Source organism: Ochotona princeps, chromosome 9 (assembly GCF_030435755.1).
Source record: "Ochotona princeps isolate mOchPri1 chromosome 9, mOchPri1.hap1, whole genome shotgun sequence".
Taxonomy (NCBI): domain Eukaryota; kingdom Metazoa; phylum Chordata; class Mammalia; order Lagomorpha; family Ochotonidae; genus Ochotona; species Ochotona princeps.
The window spans coordinates 40548979-40563232 of record NC_080840.1 but is presented as its reverse complement, the minus strand read 5'-3'; the positions used below and the strand labels follow the sequence as shown (position 1 = coordinate 40563232).

General features: G+C 37.0%; 1 protein-coding gene across 5 annotated transcripts in view; it reads left to right on the top strand.

The window, feature by feature from the left end:
• Nucleotides 1–14254, top strand: part of PCMTD1 (protein-L-isoaspartate (D-aspartate) O-methyltransferase domain containing 1) — a 63476-nt gene that overhangs the window by 42004 nt on the left and 7218 nt on the right. For 4 of the 5 annotated variants that reach the window (XM_058668624.1, XM_004580602.4, XM_058668623.1 and 1 more), the window contains one exon: nucleotides 12095–12266. In XM_058668624.1, the coding sequence (XP_058524607.1) occupies nucleotides 12213–12266 (54 nt within the window). In that variant the 5' untranslated portion in view covers nucleotides 12095–12212. Of the gene's footprint in view, nucleotides 1–5650; nucleotides 5843–12094; nucleotides 12267–14254 lie in introns of all 5 variants that reach the window. The other variant, XM_012925626.2, reaches the window with a different exon arrangement.

Here is a 14254-nt window from a genome sequence, read left to right as displayed (position 1 = left end):
TTTCTGCTATAGTTTTTATCCTGTACAATTCAACAGTTAATTATCAATGACCTGTAGTAGTTTTTACACTGCTGTCACTCTGTTAATGTTTCATGATACTTTATACACATATATTATTTTTTGAGATATAAAGATGATTGTAATTCTTTTGGAACTATGGATAGTAAATTAATAAACCTATTCCCTCTATTTATAACCTTAAGGACGGGATCTGTTAGTATACAAATATTTTAAAATACTCTGTTTCTTTGTAATTCCTTCAGAAGACCTAAATGTAGAAGTACAAGGTTATCTTGAAATTGGAACACAGTTAAGAGTTTTTTAAGCAAGCGGTTGCCTAGAACTCAGTACACTTTCTTGTTAGAGAAAGTACCACAAAGGTTTGGACCTTGTACTGGCGACCAAAGTGCTTGCTGTGTAATCTCACTCAACTTCTGTGCTGATAACCCTAAGGGTTTTCATGCCTGAGTCCCTACTGTAGTTTGTCTCACTTCTCTTGTATAACATCTCCTTTTAAAAAGAAAATGTCATAAAAGGGCTACAGAACACAAACTTGGGACACACTCAGAGTTCCAGCTAGGCATTTTTGAAGTGTGACCTCAGCCATCTTCAAGCCCTGACCATAACTGTCCAGGTGAAAAGCTTGGAAAATTTGGGCCCAAACTGAAGGCCCCTCTCTGGAGAGAACAGGCTTGGAATTCAGTGCCAGGAGGGAAGCCAGAAAGACTACCATTCCCCCTTGCCATTGCCAGTTGCACTTGATTGGTTAAAGAATGGAGAGCTGACATGCTGTAGCAAAGCCCTCAGTGTGGAGAGGAGGGCAAGGTGGTGTAAGTAATGGGGTTCATAGAAACCTCGTTGGGAGCTGGGAAATGCTTAGAGCTGTTCTGTGATTAGTGCATGTGTGCAGGTTAATTGAATTTTCTGCATCAATTTGTTCATCACCATCCTTGTATGCTTGTCTTTATAATCAATGCTTAGTTCACATTGTGAATCATTTTTTTATTGTTTTCTGTGTTGATTCATACTCTATTTCTATGAAAAACATTTGACAGAAATAAGTTTCCAGCCCAAGATACATTTGGTAGGAAGTTGAGGTTCTATTTTAAGATCTTTATTGTTTCGTAAGGTTAACATCATGGTGATTGCTTAAGATGTGGACATGATTTTTTTAATTATTAAAATATCAGAGCTATGAAATTTATTGTGTTTCTTGAAATTTTAGTAAGTATAGATGTTCTTTGAATTAATCAGTGAGGTTGTATCACCTGATAAACTCACCATAAGTTGATACTGTTGAGGAAAAAATGCATTGAATACACCTAGCCTACTGAATTCCTATCCTAGCACCCAAGCGCACTAGAAAATGCCATTTGTTTCCCCAGTGTGATCACCCAGCTGCCTATGCACCATGGCTACTGCCCTGCTGCTGCCCAGCCTCTTAAGAGCGTCAATCATACTATACACTGCTAGCCTAGCAGACTGAGATTCAGATATTAAATTTGTTATAGCATACAACTTTCTCACTGTTGTAGTATTAGAAAATCTAAGTTTGAACCATCTTAAGTGAGGACTGTCTGTTTTGATGTTGAAGCTTAATGTGCATGAGGACCAGTAATACTAGTAAGAGCACCTGTTTAAGGTCTGTTATGAATTAGTTGTAAATACATTCCATCTGTTAATGCATGAGGACAGATAATTCAATTTTAGTTATTGGAACTGACATGCCAGACTGAAGGGAGAGAGTATCTCAGTTTTTAAAAAAATTTTCTATAATTATCTTTATGTAATTATAAAATCAGACTTCCTTTGGTTGTATTTCTTGAATTTTATGTTATAATTACGGCTTTATACAAGCTTGTTATTCATAAAATGATGAGTCATAAGTTACAGTTATAAAACTGATCTAAATGTTTTTGTAATGTTTAATGTTCTTGTTATTTTTGTTATATTCATTGAGCTTTACCAATAGTTTGAGATGGATTCTCACATTAATAAACTACACTGAAGAAGACAGCTATGGAAACTATTGTCCTCACTTTTAAAAGCAGTATTTTGAAGTATTACTCCTGGGTGTTTTGGATTATAGAAATAGTTTATTTTCAAAGAGCAGTAGATACAAGGAAAATACTTCATTTTTTTGTAAAAGAGTGGTTGGAAATTTAGTAGTTTTACCTGATTCAATGAGCTGCTTTTGTTGTTTCTGTTACATTACTTGCTTTGGTTGAAACAATTTCAAGATCATATTTTTCCTTCATGAAAATTTCTTTCCAGTTTTTCTTGAAATTTGGAATAGCATTTCTCCTTATTTCAAACTTCAAAAAGTAAAAATAATATGTGTGAAATAGTTTTAAAATTCCATTTGTAAATGTCTCTATGTTGTAAATGAATCAGAAAGATAATTTAATTGGCAAAACACAAAGTAAAAAAATTATTTGATGTTTGTGTTTCTTACTAGAGTCTTCTTGATAGCTAAAACATCTCATCTCCCAATCCTATTTGTTCCTTTGAATCTTTTTCCTCAATCCTCCCAAAAGTCTTATGTCACTTATGAATTGAACCACAATTTTAACATCTTCTTAGGTAATTGTATGTGAATCATAGTGAATTCCCAAATATAGTCATTGGTAGGTGGGCTACAGTCTGTGAACTAACCAGCATTAAAATATGTGGTGTGAAATGAAATGACCTTTTTAAAGAACACACATTTTTGTATGTGTGTTATGTTTGGTTCCTGTGTCCTGTAAATAGTATTCCTTCAGAAACAGTTATTATTATTACCTTGTAATGTTTGTAGTTTTAAGGTTTCTGTGTTTTAGCACTGTATCAGCTAATGAAATAATTTACAGAAGCTATTCTGAATTTGCTATAAATGGAGATGGGAAGGAAGGGAGAGTTCTTTGGTTGCATTTCTTGGGTATCTATGGTACACCTAAATGTACTGAAATTCTCTTGTAAAACTGATGATTTCAAAGGTCTTCTAAAATATTGGCTTGCTTTTTCAGCAAAGAGTCAAATAACAAATTATTTAGAGTTCCTGGGCTAAGTGATCTTTCTTGAAACCATTGTATTCTACCTGTGTAGTAGCAAAATCAGTCTCAGATGCTGTGAACAGAAATAGACGTGGAAATGTTTCAGTAATGCTTGACTTACAAGGACACATTATAAGCAGTCTTATGTCTACATATACACTCTCTGAAATATCACTTTTTTTAAAAAAGATTTTATTTTATTTTTATTGGAAAGTCAGATATTTAGAGAGGAGGAGAGACAGATGAAGATCTTCCGTCCGATGATTCACTCCCCAAGTGACCACAACGGCCGGTGCTGTGCCGATCCAAATCAGGATCCCAGAGCTCTTCCGGGTCTCCCACATGGATACAGGGTCCCAAGGCTTTGGGCTGTCCTTGACTGATTTCCCAGGCCACAAGCAGGGAGCTGGATGGGAAGTGGGGCTGCCAGGATTAGAACCAGTGCCCATATGGGACCCCAGCACGTTCAAGGCGAGGACTTAAGCCGCTAGGCCATGGTGCCAGGCCCTGAAATATCACTTTTAAAAATAAAAATCCATCATCACTCTGATCTAGATAAATCTGGGTCTCGCATTTGCTTATCATTTATTTTTTTTTTTAAATCCATATTTTTTGATGGATTTGCCTATAGTTTAAAGCATGTCTTACTCCTGTAAGATGAGAAGGTTTAGGGAAGTTAAATGATCAATATCTGTACCTATATAGTCAGTATAAATCTTAACCATAGTTACTTGGAAGACTATGTTAGGTAAAGGAGCCTAAATTATGAACTTTGTAACTACTTTGCAAATGATCTGTTAGCATAACATGTATTTAGAGCTGTGCGTGTTTATTTTATACGTATACATGGTGATTGGGATGCCATGAATGCGTGCCTTGAAGAGCAGCGTGTCCTTGTAAGGCAGCAGTAGGTCCTTCGGTCTTGTATCTTCTTCCCTTCAAAGGAAAAACAGCTGTGTTTTGGGACATGCTTCAGTACCAGTAGGCAGTAGGCAAATAAATGCAGTAGAATTATAAATTGGGAAATTTTATTCTATATGAATGGAGTATCACTACTTCTATAATAGTTTTCCATAAAATAACTAATAATAAAAGTAATGAGAACAGTAATGAGATGATTAAGTAGTGCCTAATATGCAGTGTCTACTCAGTACATATCATCAGTCTTTCTAAATATTTTCTTTTATCTTAGTTTCTGGAGACAGTGCTGGTGTTCCTAATTAACAGATGGGGAGAGTGAAAGAGCGGCTGTAACCTGAGCCGCCAAGTCATCTTGGTGCTTGCTTGCTCTGATAATATGAACAGCGCTTTATTCCAGTGTTTCTTCCCACTCCAAACCCAGGAATTGCAGCCCAGCACATTAGCCCCCTGATATGAATATTGAAGCAACATTTTTACGTTCATCATTCATTTTCTTCAGATCCAACTTAAGGAATCGTACTGGTGTGCTTAGATGCACTGTAATATTTACATTAAAAAGCATACCTACTCTTCGCTAACAAAACTTACTGAAAGCATGCTTTTTTTTTTTTTTGATTAGGGGTAGTATTGCGTGGGCGAGGGAATATATTCAGGTTCACTTGAAGTTTCAAGTTTTCCTTGTAAAGTTAGAATAGTCTTTTTGCATTTTAGAAGATCTATTTGATGCATGATGGTATCTTGTTATTTTAAATTTTAAGTTCCATTTTCATTTGTGTTTTGCATTTGAAAAGATAAGTACTTATATATTCTGTCAGTTTTTCCTCCCTATGGTAGTCTTATCTCATCTTTAAGGGAATTAAGATGTACTAAGTTTTGTTACACGGTCATTCTGTATTAAGCATTATTTTAGATAGTTCTCAATTATTTGGCCACTTAATGATACTAATATTTAGAAATAACTGAAAACAGTTCTAAGGTGTAAGCATTTTTATATCAATACCAAGAGAGAAACTCATCTAAATAAGGAAATAGAATGGAAAATAATCCAATGGGGTTCAATACGTTTTTAGGAGAAGAAAACATTGCTGAAGCATGAAGGCTTGCTTTTATGTAGCTTCCTTAGCATGTTCCCTGTTAAGTGACTGGAGGATGTTTATGTTGCTCTAGTTTTCTCTGATGCTGTTTTCAATGAACAAGTGACTGTATTTACCCTCAACAAATAGTCTAAAGAATGCTTGGTTTGAGATTTTTTTAATGCATTTGGAAGAAAAAGCACTTGAAAGGGTAAAAAAAAAAATGAAGTTTTTATTCAATAGCCTATTTGTAAGAGTATTTGCATGGTATATGTGTGTTTGGAGATCAAGAGTTATAACATTACCCTTATGTCCCCCCCCCCCCCGGGAAGTTCTGAAGTTTTGCCATGTTTTAACAAACTGGAAATGGCTTTTAAAACTTAATGCGTATTTTGACAAAATGTTTTTTAAAAAAGAAGCTTTTCTGATTCATTTGGCAGGTTGTTTTGGATGAGTTGTGAGAACAAGGTAGGACTCTTCCCATGTCCTTGAAGTTTATTTATTGTTTTGGAGTAAAAGATTTCCGTGACGGTGTCCTGTGGCACGTGATAAACTAGGTGTGCAAATTGTCAGCCCCCACTTCATCAGTGTATTGAAGGGGAATGTTGTTTTTTCTACTCTCAGTCAGCTCCTAGACCTAGACTATCCGTCTAAGAGGGAAGCTACAGGGCAAGGCTAGGTCACCCTGATCTCCTAGCAGCTTATCAAAAGAATTATATGGGCAAGTTGGAAAGGTCCCTGCTGTGAATGAAACCATCTGTCCATCTCAAGATGAAGATATTTCAACACACACCTATAAAGAGAACTGCTGCTAAGGTAAGTGATTAGAATCCTGGTCTTGTTTTGCACAAGTCTTCATGTTCTAAATCAAGCTAACAATGTACTCTCTGTTTTCACATAGCTGATGGTTAGTATACATTTTATAGTATGTCAGGTATTTCTCTTTCTGCTAAGAAATAATTGAATTGTCAGGATTAAGTCAAATAAATGATTTTAGGCATAAAGGGACTGAATTTTTATTTTTGTGAACATTTCAGAACTGTAGAATTTTGGGGGTATACAGATAGCTTTTTTTTGTGGTGTAATATAAACTGGATGCTTGAGTCATTCCTATCGGAGATATCTGGTTTTGAAAATTTTCATCAAAAAATGTTTTATTTTGCCTACAGACATAAAATTTCATGGAACTGTGAAAACAGATATAAAAACTAGAGAAAGATACATGCATAGACCACATATGAAGTATCATTTCTGGTTGGCTTTTAGCTTTTTTCCCCCATTATGGATTTTGTTTAGTGTGTGGTTGATATGAAAAGAGGATTTCAGATTTCCTTTTCTTTTATTTTAAAGTTGATTTACATGTATGAATTTATAAACAATATAGTATCATTTTGTTATAAACTGAGAATTTTGCTCACTTATTGTTAGGGTTTTCCAGATTATAAGAAACTATACTTAGTGGCTTATAGTGTGTCCTTTGCTTCTAAAAGTGTGTGAAGACTTAAGTAAGACACATGGACACTTCAGAAAATGTTTTAAAAAATAGAATTAAAAGATAAGTTTAGGGTCCAGCGTGATAGCCTAGTGGCTAGAGTCCTCACCTTGCACGTGCCAGGATCCCATATGTGTACTAGTTCTAATCCTGGCAGCCCCACTTCCCATCCAGCTCTCTGCTTTTGACTTGGGAAAAAATCAAAGACTGACCAAAGTCTTTGGATCCTGCCCCTGCGAGGGAGACCTGGAAGAGCCTCTGGGCTCCTGGCTTCAGATTGGCTCTTCTTCAGGCATTGCAGTCACTTGGGGAGTGAATCTACAGACAGAAGATTTTCCTCTCTGTCTCTCCTTCTCTTTGTATATCTTACTTTCCAATAAACAAACAAATCTTATTAAAAAAAAAGGTACGTTTATTTTGACACCAGATTTTTAAAAAGATTGCATAGTTTTGTCTTTTTATTTTTAAAAAATATTTATTTATTTGAAAGACAGAGAGAGGGAAAAACGCAGAACTGGAGCACTCTTGGACCTGTTGATTCATTCTCCTGATGGTCACGACAGCTAGGTCTGGATAGGACAGAAGCCATCAGTCAGACATCTCCTTCCTGGTCTGTCACTTGGCTCCTGTGAGCCCATGTGCTTGGTCCGTCAGTGGCTGCCTTCCTAGGCGCATTAGCAGGAAGCTGAACTGGAGGCAGAGCAGCCAGAACTTGAGCAGGCTTTCTCTTGGGGATCCCAGTATTATGATCAGTGGCTTAACCAACACTTCTACAATGCCAGTCATCAAACAGAGTTTTTCAGTAATACTCATTTTTCCTGAGCTTTGCAAAGTCCTGTCTTATATATAGATTTAAAAATTTCAAAGTCAAAAGAATAAGAAAGTTTTTTTTTCTCTACCCTGAAAGAATCTAGGCATTCTTTAATTCATCCATGATTTACTCAGCTCGATGATATGGTAGCACTGCATATTTCATAATTAGTTACTTACACGTATAAGCTTATTTGTAAACATTTACTGGAAAAGTTCTAATCATAGACTGGAAAAATATTAGTAGTGGAGTATTGGATATTATGTAGCCTGTTTGGTATGATGGAATGCTTTGAACAGTATCAGGATGCAGAATGTTTAGCATTCTCAGTTGTGTAGCTATTGATTCATAAGTAATTAATGATGTATTTATATATTTAAAAATGAAGGCTGTGCAGTGTAAGAGCTGATCACGAAGAGCTAATGTATTATGAGTAGACAAGATGAATCCGGAGTTAAAGGTGTAATGAATTATCCCCAGATAACATGCTGTCTCTGGTAGACATTTTCTTACTACTACTAAAAAAATAGTCTTAACATTTCCTTGTAGTGTGTTTGGCATGAGTTCTCTACTGTGTTCTTGTGTTAGCGAGTGGCAGTATTTTAAAATGCCACCTACCCTGATAATTTTAAATTCACGTAAAATTTCAGACTTTCAGTATTTTGATTAAGTAACTTAAGTATGTTAACTATTGAATACCTTATGTATTTTTTAGTATATATTTCATTTATGTTAGGAGAAACTATTTATTGAAAAATCTGATTTTTTTTTTCCTGTGTGGCGATAGATACAAGAAGATACTCATGTTTATCAGAAGGGAAAAGATCCGAGTTGTTTACTGGAACAATAAGGGATCCTTATTTGAGAAATTAATTTTAAGACAGTTGATTTATTCATTAAAGGAAAGGGTATGCTCTGCTTTTTATTATTTCAGTTTGCCTTTATTTGTCATGTTGAGAATAAAATCATGTATTTTATATGAAGTTACAGTTGATAAGCAGTTTACTATCTTAGAAAATACCAATGGCATAATATTTCTTCTCCAGTTTTATTTTTTGGGAACTTTTTCTTCTACCCTTAAGAAGGACAGTATTTCAAAGAGAAGGAATGCTTTGAGGCAGTATTGGTAAATCCAATTTATTTCCTTGAAGTAAATAAAAGAGAAGTTGCTTTTTATTGTTTTTGTGTGACTGCTGAAACAAAATATGAATTATTGAGGTAGCTTCCTTTTTTGTGCTAAGTATTGAAAATCTTTGTGAGTTCTGTAGCACAGGTCAATCTGGATTTGCAACATTTTAGGGGGTCAGTATCTTCATGTGGCTAGTGAGTGGTTGCTCTCTTAAAAAAGGTAGTATATTATCATGGCTTTTTTGTTTTTTAAGTTTTATTTTTTTGAAATTCAGAGAGAGAGAGAGAATGAATGAAGTGAGTGATTGATGAATGAATCCGTTTGCCGATTCACTACCCAGGTGGCCACAACACAGGGCTGGTCGAGGCTGAATCCAGGAACTTTATCAGGTCACCCGTAACAGTGACAAGGATGTTTTGTCACTTTTCCCAGGCCATTACCAAGGAGCTTGGTTGGGAAAGAGCAGTCGAGACATGAACCAGTGTTCATACGGGATGCCAGTATTGCATGCGGCAGCTTTACCCACTGTGCCACAATACCAGTCCTGTCTAGTTTTCTTTAGCTCACAATTCATTTCTCTGATCCTTAGACACCTGTCATTTTCCTTCAGTCCTCAGTCTCAGGGAGTCATGCTCCTTTCCGTTAGAGCAGTTACCAGATTATAAGTTACATTTCATTCATTGGAATTGCTTGCCACTGTATATTCTACCACATGGAGGTGTGTTGCCCACTGCATTCTTGGTTGTTACACCCAGCTGGTACACAATAAATAGAGTTGGACTGAAGGAGTTGTGTGAGATAAGGTAACTTGCATGTAGTGACGTATTTGATTTTACAAACAGGCACTGTATTCTTTCCAGTTCATTTTGCTGTGATGAAAAATTGTAAAATGCCACAAATTTGAGAAGGAGTTATTGTTGTAGTTGTAAGTTTACCTCTGGTGGTGTTCACTTGGTAATAGTTCTGTGAGATGTAGGGAGATTTTTAAGACAATAAGTGTATTTCAAGTAAATTTAACATCAGTGGAAAACATTTCTGGTTACTTAAATTTGCTGCCCACATTCATCCTGAAAATTAAAAGATAATGTAAATTATTATAAAATTATAATTTTAAGATGAATTTTTATAAAAATGATTTTACATAGATGCTTTTTAAAACAAAAAGAATGCTTATTGTGAACTTGATAAATTTGATATACTAATTTGTGATCCAAATTAATTGCTCAAAAGGAAAGAAATTGTATTTTGAACAGTTTTAATCACTGAATTCTGTTATGGCTTGTGTAACAGTAAAATTAAATATGAGTCCATCACCAAAATAGGTTTAGACTTTTGTGTATGTGTGACAGATAGAATATGGTACTTTTGAAGGAAGATTTAATTGTGAAACAGCCAGGCCTGGGCTGAGTGGAAGCCAGGATCTGGGAGCTTTATGTGGGTCTTCCACTTGGGTAGCCAGGCCTGGGCTCAGTGGAAGCTGGGAGCCGGGAGCTGGGAGCCAGGAACTTCAGGTGGGTCTTCCACTTGGGTAGCAAAGAACCAATCAGTTGTGCCATCCTCTTCTGCCTTTGCCTGACATTTAACAGGAAGTTAGATCAGAAGTGAAACAACCAGGACACAGACTTGTGTCTGTATGGGTTGCAAGCATCAATGGTGACTTACTGGGCTGCAGTTCTTGTGGTTAGCATTGTTTTCTTTCGTGTGTGTGTGTGTGTGTGTGTGTGTGTGTGTGGCTGTAATGGGTGGGAACCGTACAAGGTGTATGAGAAATGATTTAGTCTGGCCCTGCCAGAGCAACTACAGGCAGGACTAGAAATTCAGCGAATCTGTAGCAGACTGGTTTGTAAGTGGCTAATTCTGTATGGTCCACAAATGATATTATAAATATACAACTCACCCTTGGCAGCAAAACAGATGCTTATTCCTCCAGAATACCGGAGACTGGGACTTCATGAAAAAGGAAACTCATTTTGGCCTGTATTTTCCAAGGCTGGAAATTGCAAGCTCAGGTGGCTGTGCCTGGTGAGGGTCTCACAGTGTAGCAGGAGCTTGTAGAGCAGGGAGCAGTGCATACAAAGAGACAAACATACGGGGTGGCTTTATGTCTAACAGCTTGGTCCCTGGAGACCTAGATAAATATTAGTCACTTATTAACCTGGGCTCTTGAAACCTGACCTTCTGAGATAGGTCTTAATCTCTTTGTAATTATTCCCACTAGGCCCTACCTCTTGAAGATCCCACCATTTCTCAGCTCCATTACACTGGAGAGCAGGCTTGGAGCTGTGAGAGCCAGGCCATATTTAAACAGTAGCTGACATAAGGAACCCCGTGTGGTGTGGCTGGGATTTAAACTTATCTTATAATAGACAGTCCTATGTGGTGTGCTTGGGGTTAAACTTATAGTGGAGAGCATAAAGATGGAGGAGAGCCCTTAAAAAAGTGCACAGTGAGATAATGGGTCATAGAGTTCTCCAGAGTAAGGATGCAGAGATGAGCAAAAGGCCCACAATCCCCCCCTGCCCTTTTCTGTACCAACTCTTTGCTCTTTTCCATCCAACAAGTCTTCTTTTAGTGTGTATTGATAATGTATCCGTGTGTAGTGAATTTCAGTGGAAACTTATGGTGTCTGTAGAAAGCTTGCTGTTAATTGCCAGAGGACAGACTATGTTTTAAACAAAGGAAAAATTATTGTGATTTAAGTCAGTGTCGTTTTTCATTTCATGCCAAATGTACATTTCTCCATTCACAAGTAATAGCCTGATTTTGCCGCTTGGTCACATTGACTACAACAGACTTAGAAGTAAACTGGTAGGAATTTTAAAAACTTATTAATGTACTGAGAATTTTTTTTGTGTGTCTTATGATCTGTTTTCCATTTTAATTAAAATGCAAGAAATAAATTAAAAGAATAAATAGGATAGTTAGTAAAAGTGTAACACTCTGGACCATTAACCAGCATTGTAGTAGGGACAATGGCCTGAATAATGTACTTTTGCTTTGAAACCACTTCCTTTCTTTTTGTGCTAGGAAGATCATAGAGGCCAGTCAGTAAACATAACTCATTCTGTTCTCTGTTCCAGTTCTACAATTTTCATTAGTCAAATTTTATTTAAAAAGATTTCCCCTAACTTAGTGTATATGGATCCAGGGTATGTGATCAGGGCACTGGGTCACTTTCTTGACAAAGCTCCACCATTTTCCTCCTCTGCAGAAATGTCAACTAAGACGGGTGCTACACAAACCTTTCTCATTTCCACCACTTCCCTGTTGATTTCAGAAGTCACTGGAAGCAGGAGCTGTTATGATACTTTCCTTTTCATGTATAAATGTACAATTTGGAGACATCACAAGATTAGTGGTGTGGTGGACTTTTCATTGTATTCAGTTTTAGGCCTTAAATGAGCTTTTAGTATGAAAAAAGATGGTTTTGAAAGCATGTATCTAGTGTTATTGATAATAGAGTAAAGTGATGGTCAGTGCTGAACTTAATGGTTGAATAATATTTCATAATCATATTTCAGTCCTCTGAATTAATGTTGGTAATTCAGTATTTCAAAGGACTGAGTTAATGGTATTTTTTTTAAGATTTGATATTTTGTTTGAGTGCACTGAGTTGTATACATTTTTTCTGTGCAGATTTGAGTTCTGTGAACCAGCATTTGTGGTCGGTAATTGCCTCCAGATAGCATCTGACAGTCATCAGTATGATCGAATTTATTGTGGTGCCGGAGTCCAGAAAGACCATGAGAACTACATGAAGATCTTACTGAAAGTGGGAGGCATACTAGTCATGCCCATAGAAGATCAGGTAACATGCACTGTTGGACTTGGTTGAGCAGGGAACAAACACGCTAGTTTAAAATTCAGATATGTTATTTGGTGACATGTACGTTGTTTGTTTTTCGGGTTATGTTTTGTTTTATTTTAAAGGTGGCATTACAGATAGAGTGGCAGGGACAGAAAGACAAAGAGTGATCTTGCATCCACTGGTTCACTCCCAAGATTGCTGCAGCGGCCAGGACTGGGCCAGGCTGAAATCAGGGGCCTGGGACTTCATCCATGTCTCCCACTTGGTGGCAAGGTCCCAAACACTTGGACCATCCTCCATCACCTTCTCAAGCACGTAGCAGGGAGCCAGATCAGAAGCATTGCAAGCAACCACTTAACACATTGCACCAAAACAGTTATTTATGCAAAACAGAAAAAAAAAATACTACAGTGTGGGGGAGGAAACTGATACTTACGCCCAACTGGTGCCTGGCAAGCTGCTGCCTTCTGCAGGAGCCCCACCTAAAAGGTGATCTGTTCAATGTCATGATCTCTACCAACTATTCTTGCTAATACTCCTCAGTTTTAATATTGCACATATCAGAAAAATCCTTTTTGTGCTTTGGTTTGAATGTTAACTTTGTTTATCAAACAAGGGAACTTTTTTGTTTTTGATGATCTTGACATAGTTGGCTAAGGTGCTAAGGGTCAAGGAAAGCAGGTAACAAGTGAGCTTTTAAAACTTCATTTTCAGTTAAGCTCATTTTCCAGCAAGTTATAAGGATCGTTAAATTTAATTTTTCTTGCTGAGGTGTTAAGTGTAATCAGTGACTGAAACACCGATTTATTCAGAAAATGAGTGGAATCTTCAAAAGCAATTTACCTTAAATATGACAGCCCTTCAGAAAAGCTTACAGAAGATGAGTTTTATGAAAAGACCATGTGAATTTCGAAAATTTTTTGCACCAAAGTACACTTAGCTTTTATTTCTGTTTTTCCTTAGAAGTTTTGAAGTACCCTCTTATTTATAAAAGTAGTATTTTGAAGAAATATAATCTTTTTTTTTAAAGATTTATTCATTTTATTACAGCCAGATATACACAGAGGAGGAGAGACAGAGAGGAAGATCTTCCGTCTGATGATTCACTCCCCAAGTGAGCCGCAACGGGCCGGTGCGCGCCGATCCGATGCCGGGAACCTGGAACCTCTTCCGGGTCTCCCACGCGGGTGCAGTGTCCCAATGCACTGGGCCGTCCTCAACTGCTTTCCCAGGCCACAAGCAGGGAGCTGGATGGGAAGTGGAGCTGCCGGGACCAGAACCGGCGCCCATATGAGATCCCGGGGCTTTCAAGGCGAGGACTTTAGCCGCTAGGCCACGCCGCCGGGCCCAAGAAATATAATTTTTAATATTCACATTGTCCTGAATCTGAACTGTTGAAAATAGTTGTGGTTTGTATAGTAGAAATGGAATATTTTAAATGACTACAACCTAACATTGTAGCTGAAAAGTTTTTATTTTTTGTAAGGTCAGTTTCTTGATAATCTGTTGTGTTAGTTATTCACACTTAGTGGATGTTATGATTATTATGTCCTGTGGTCTTTTGCAAATTATGTGTAATTACAAAGGTAGAGTATAAAAATAGTCATTAAAGGTACCAGTTTTGTGACTTAACATGTTAAACAGCCACTTGCAAAGCTGGCAATTCCATGTGAAAGCCAGTTTGAACATTGGCTATGCTGCTTCTGAGCCAGCTCACTGCTGACGTTCCTGGGAAAGTGAGAAGATGCAGCTCAAGTAGTTGTGCCCGTGCCACCCCAGCAGAGACCTGCTGGAATTGTATACTCCTGGATTCCACCTGGCTTAGCCTGGACCCTGCTGACTATTTGGGAAATGAATCAGCTGCTGGAAGATTTCTTTCTTGTACACTTTTTTTTTTCTCAAGTTCTGCCTTTCAAGTATAAATCTTTTTTGAAAATCATTAAAAAATATTCCTAGAAAAATGTTACTTTAATGCTTTAAAGATTAGA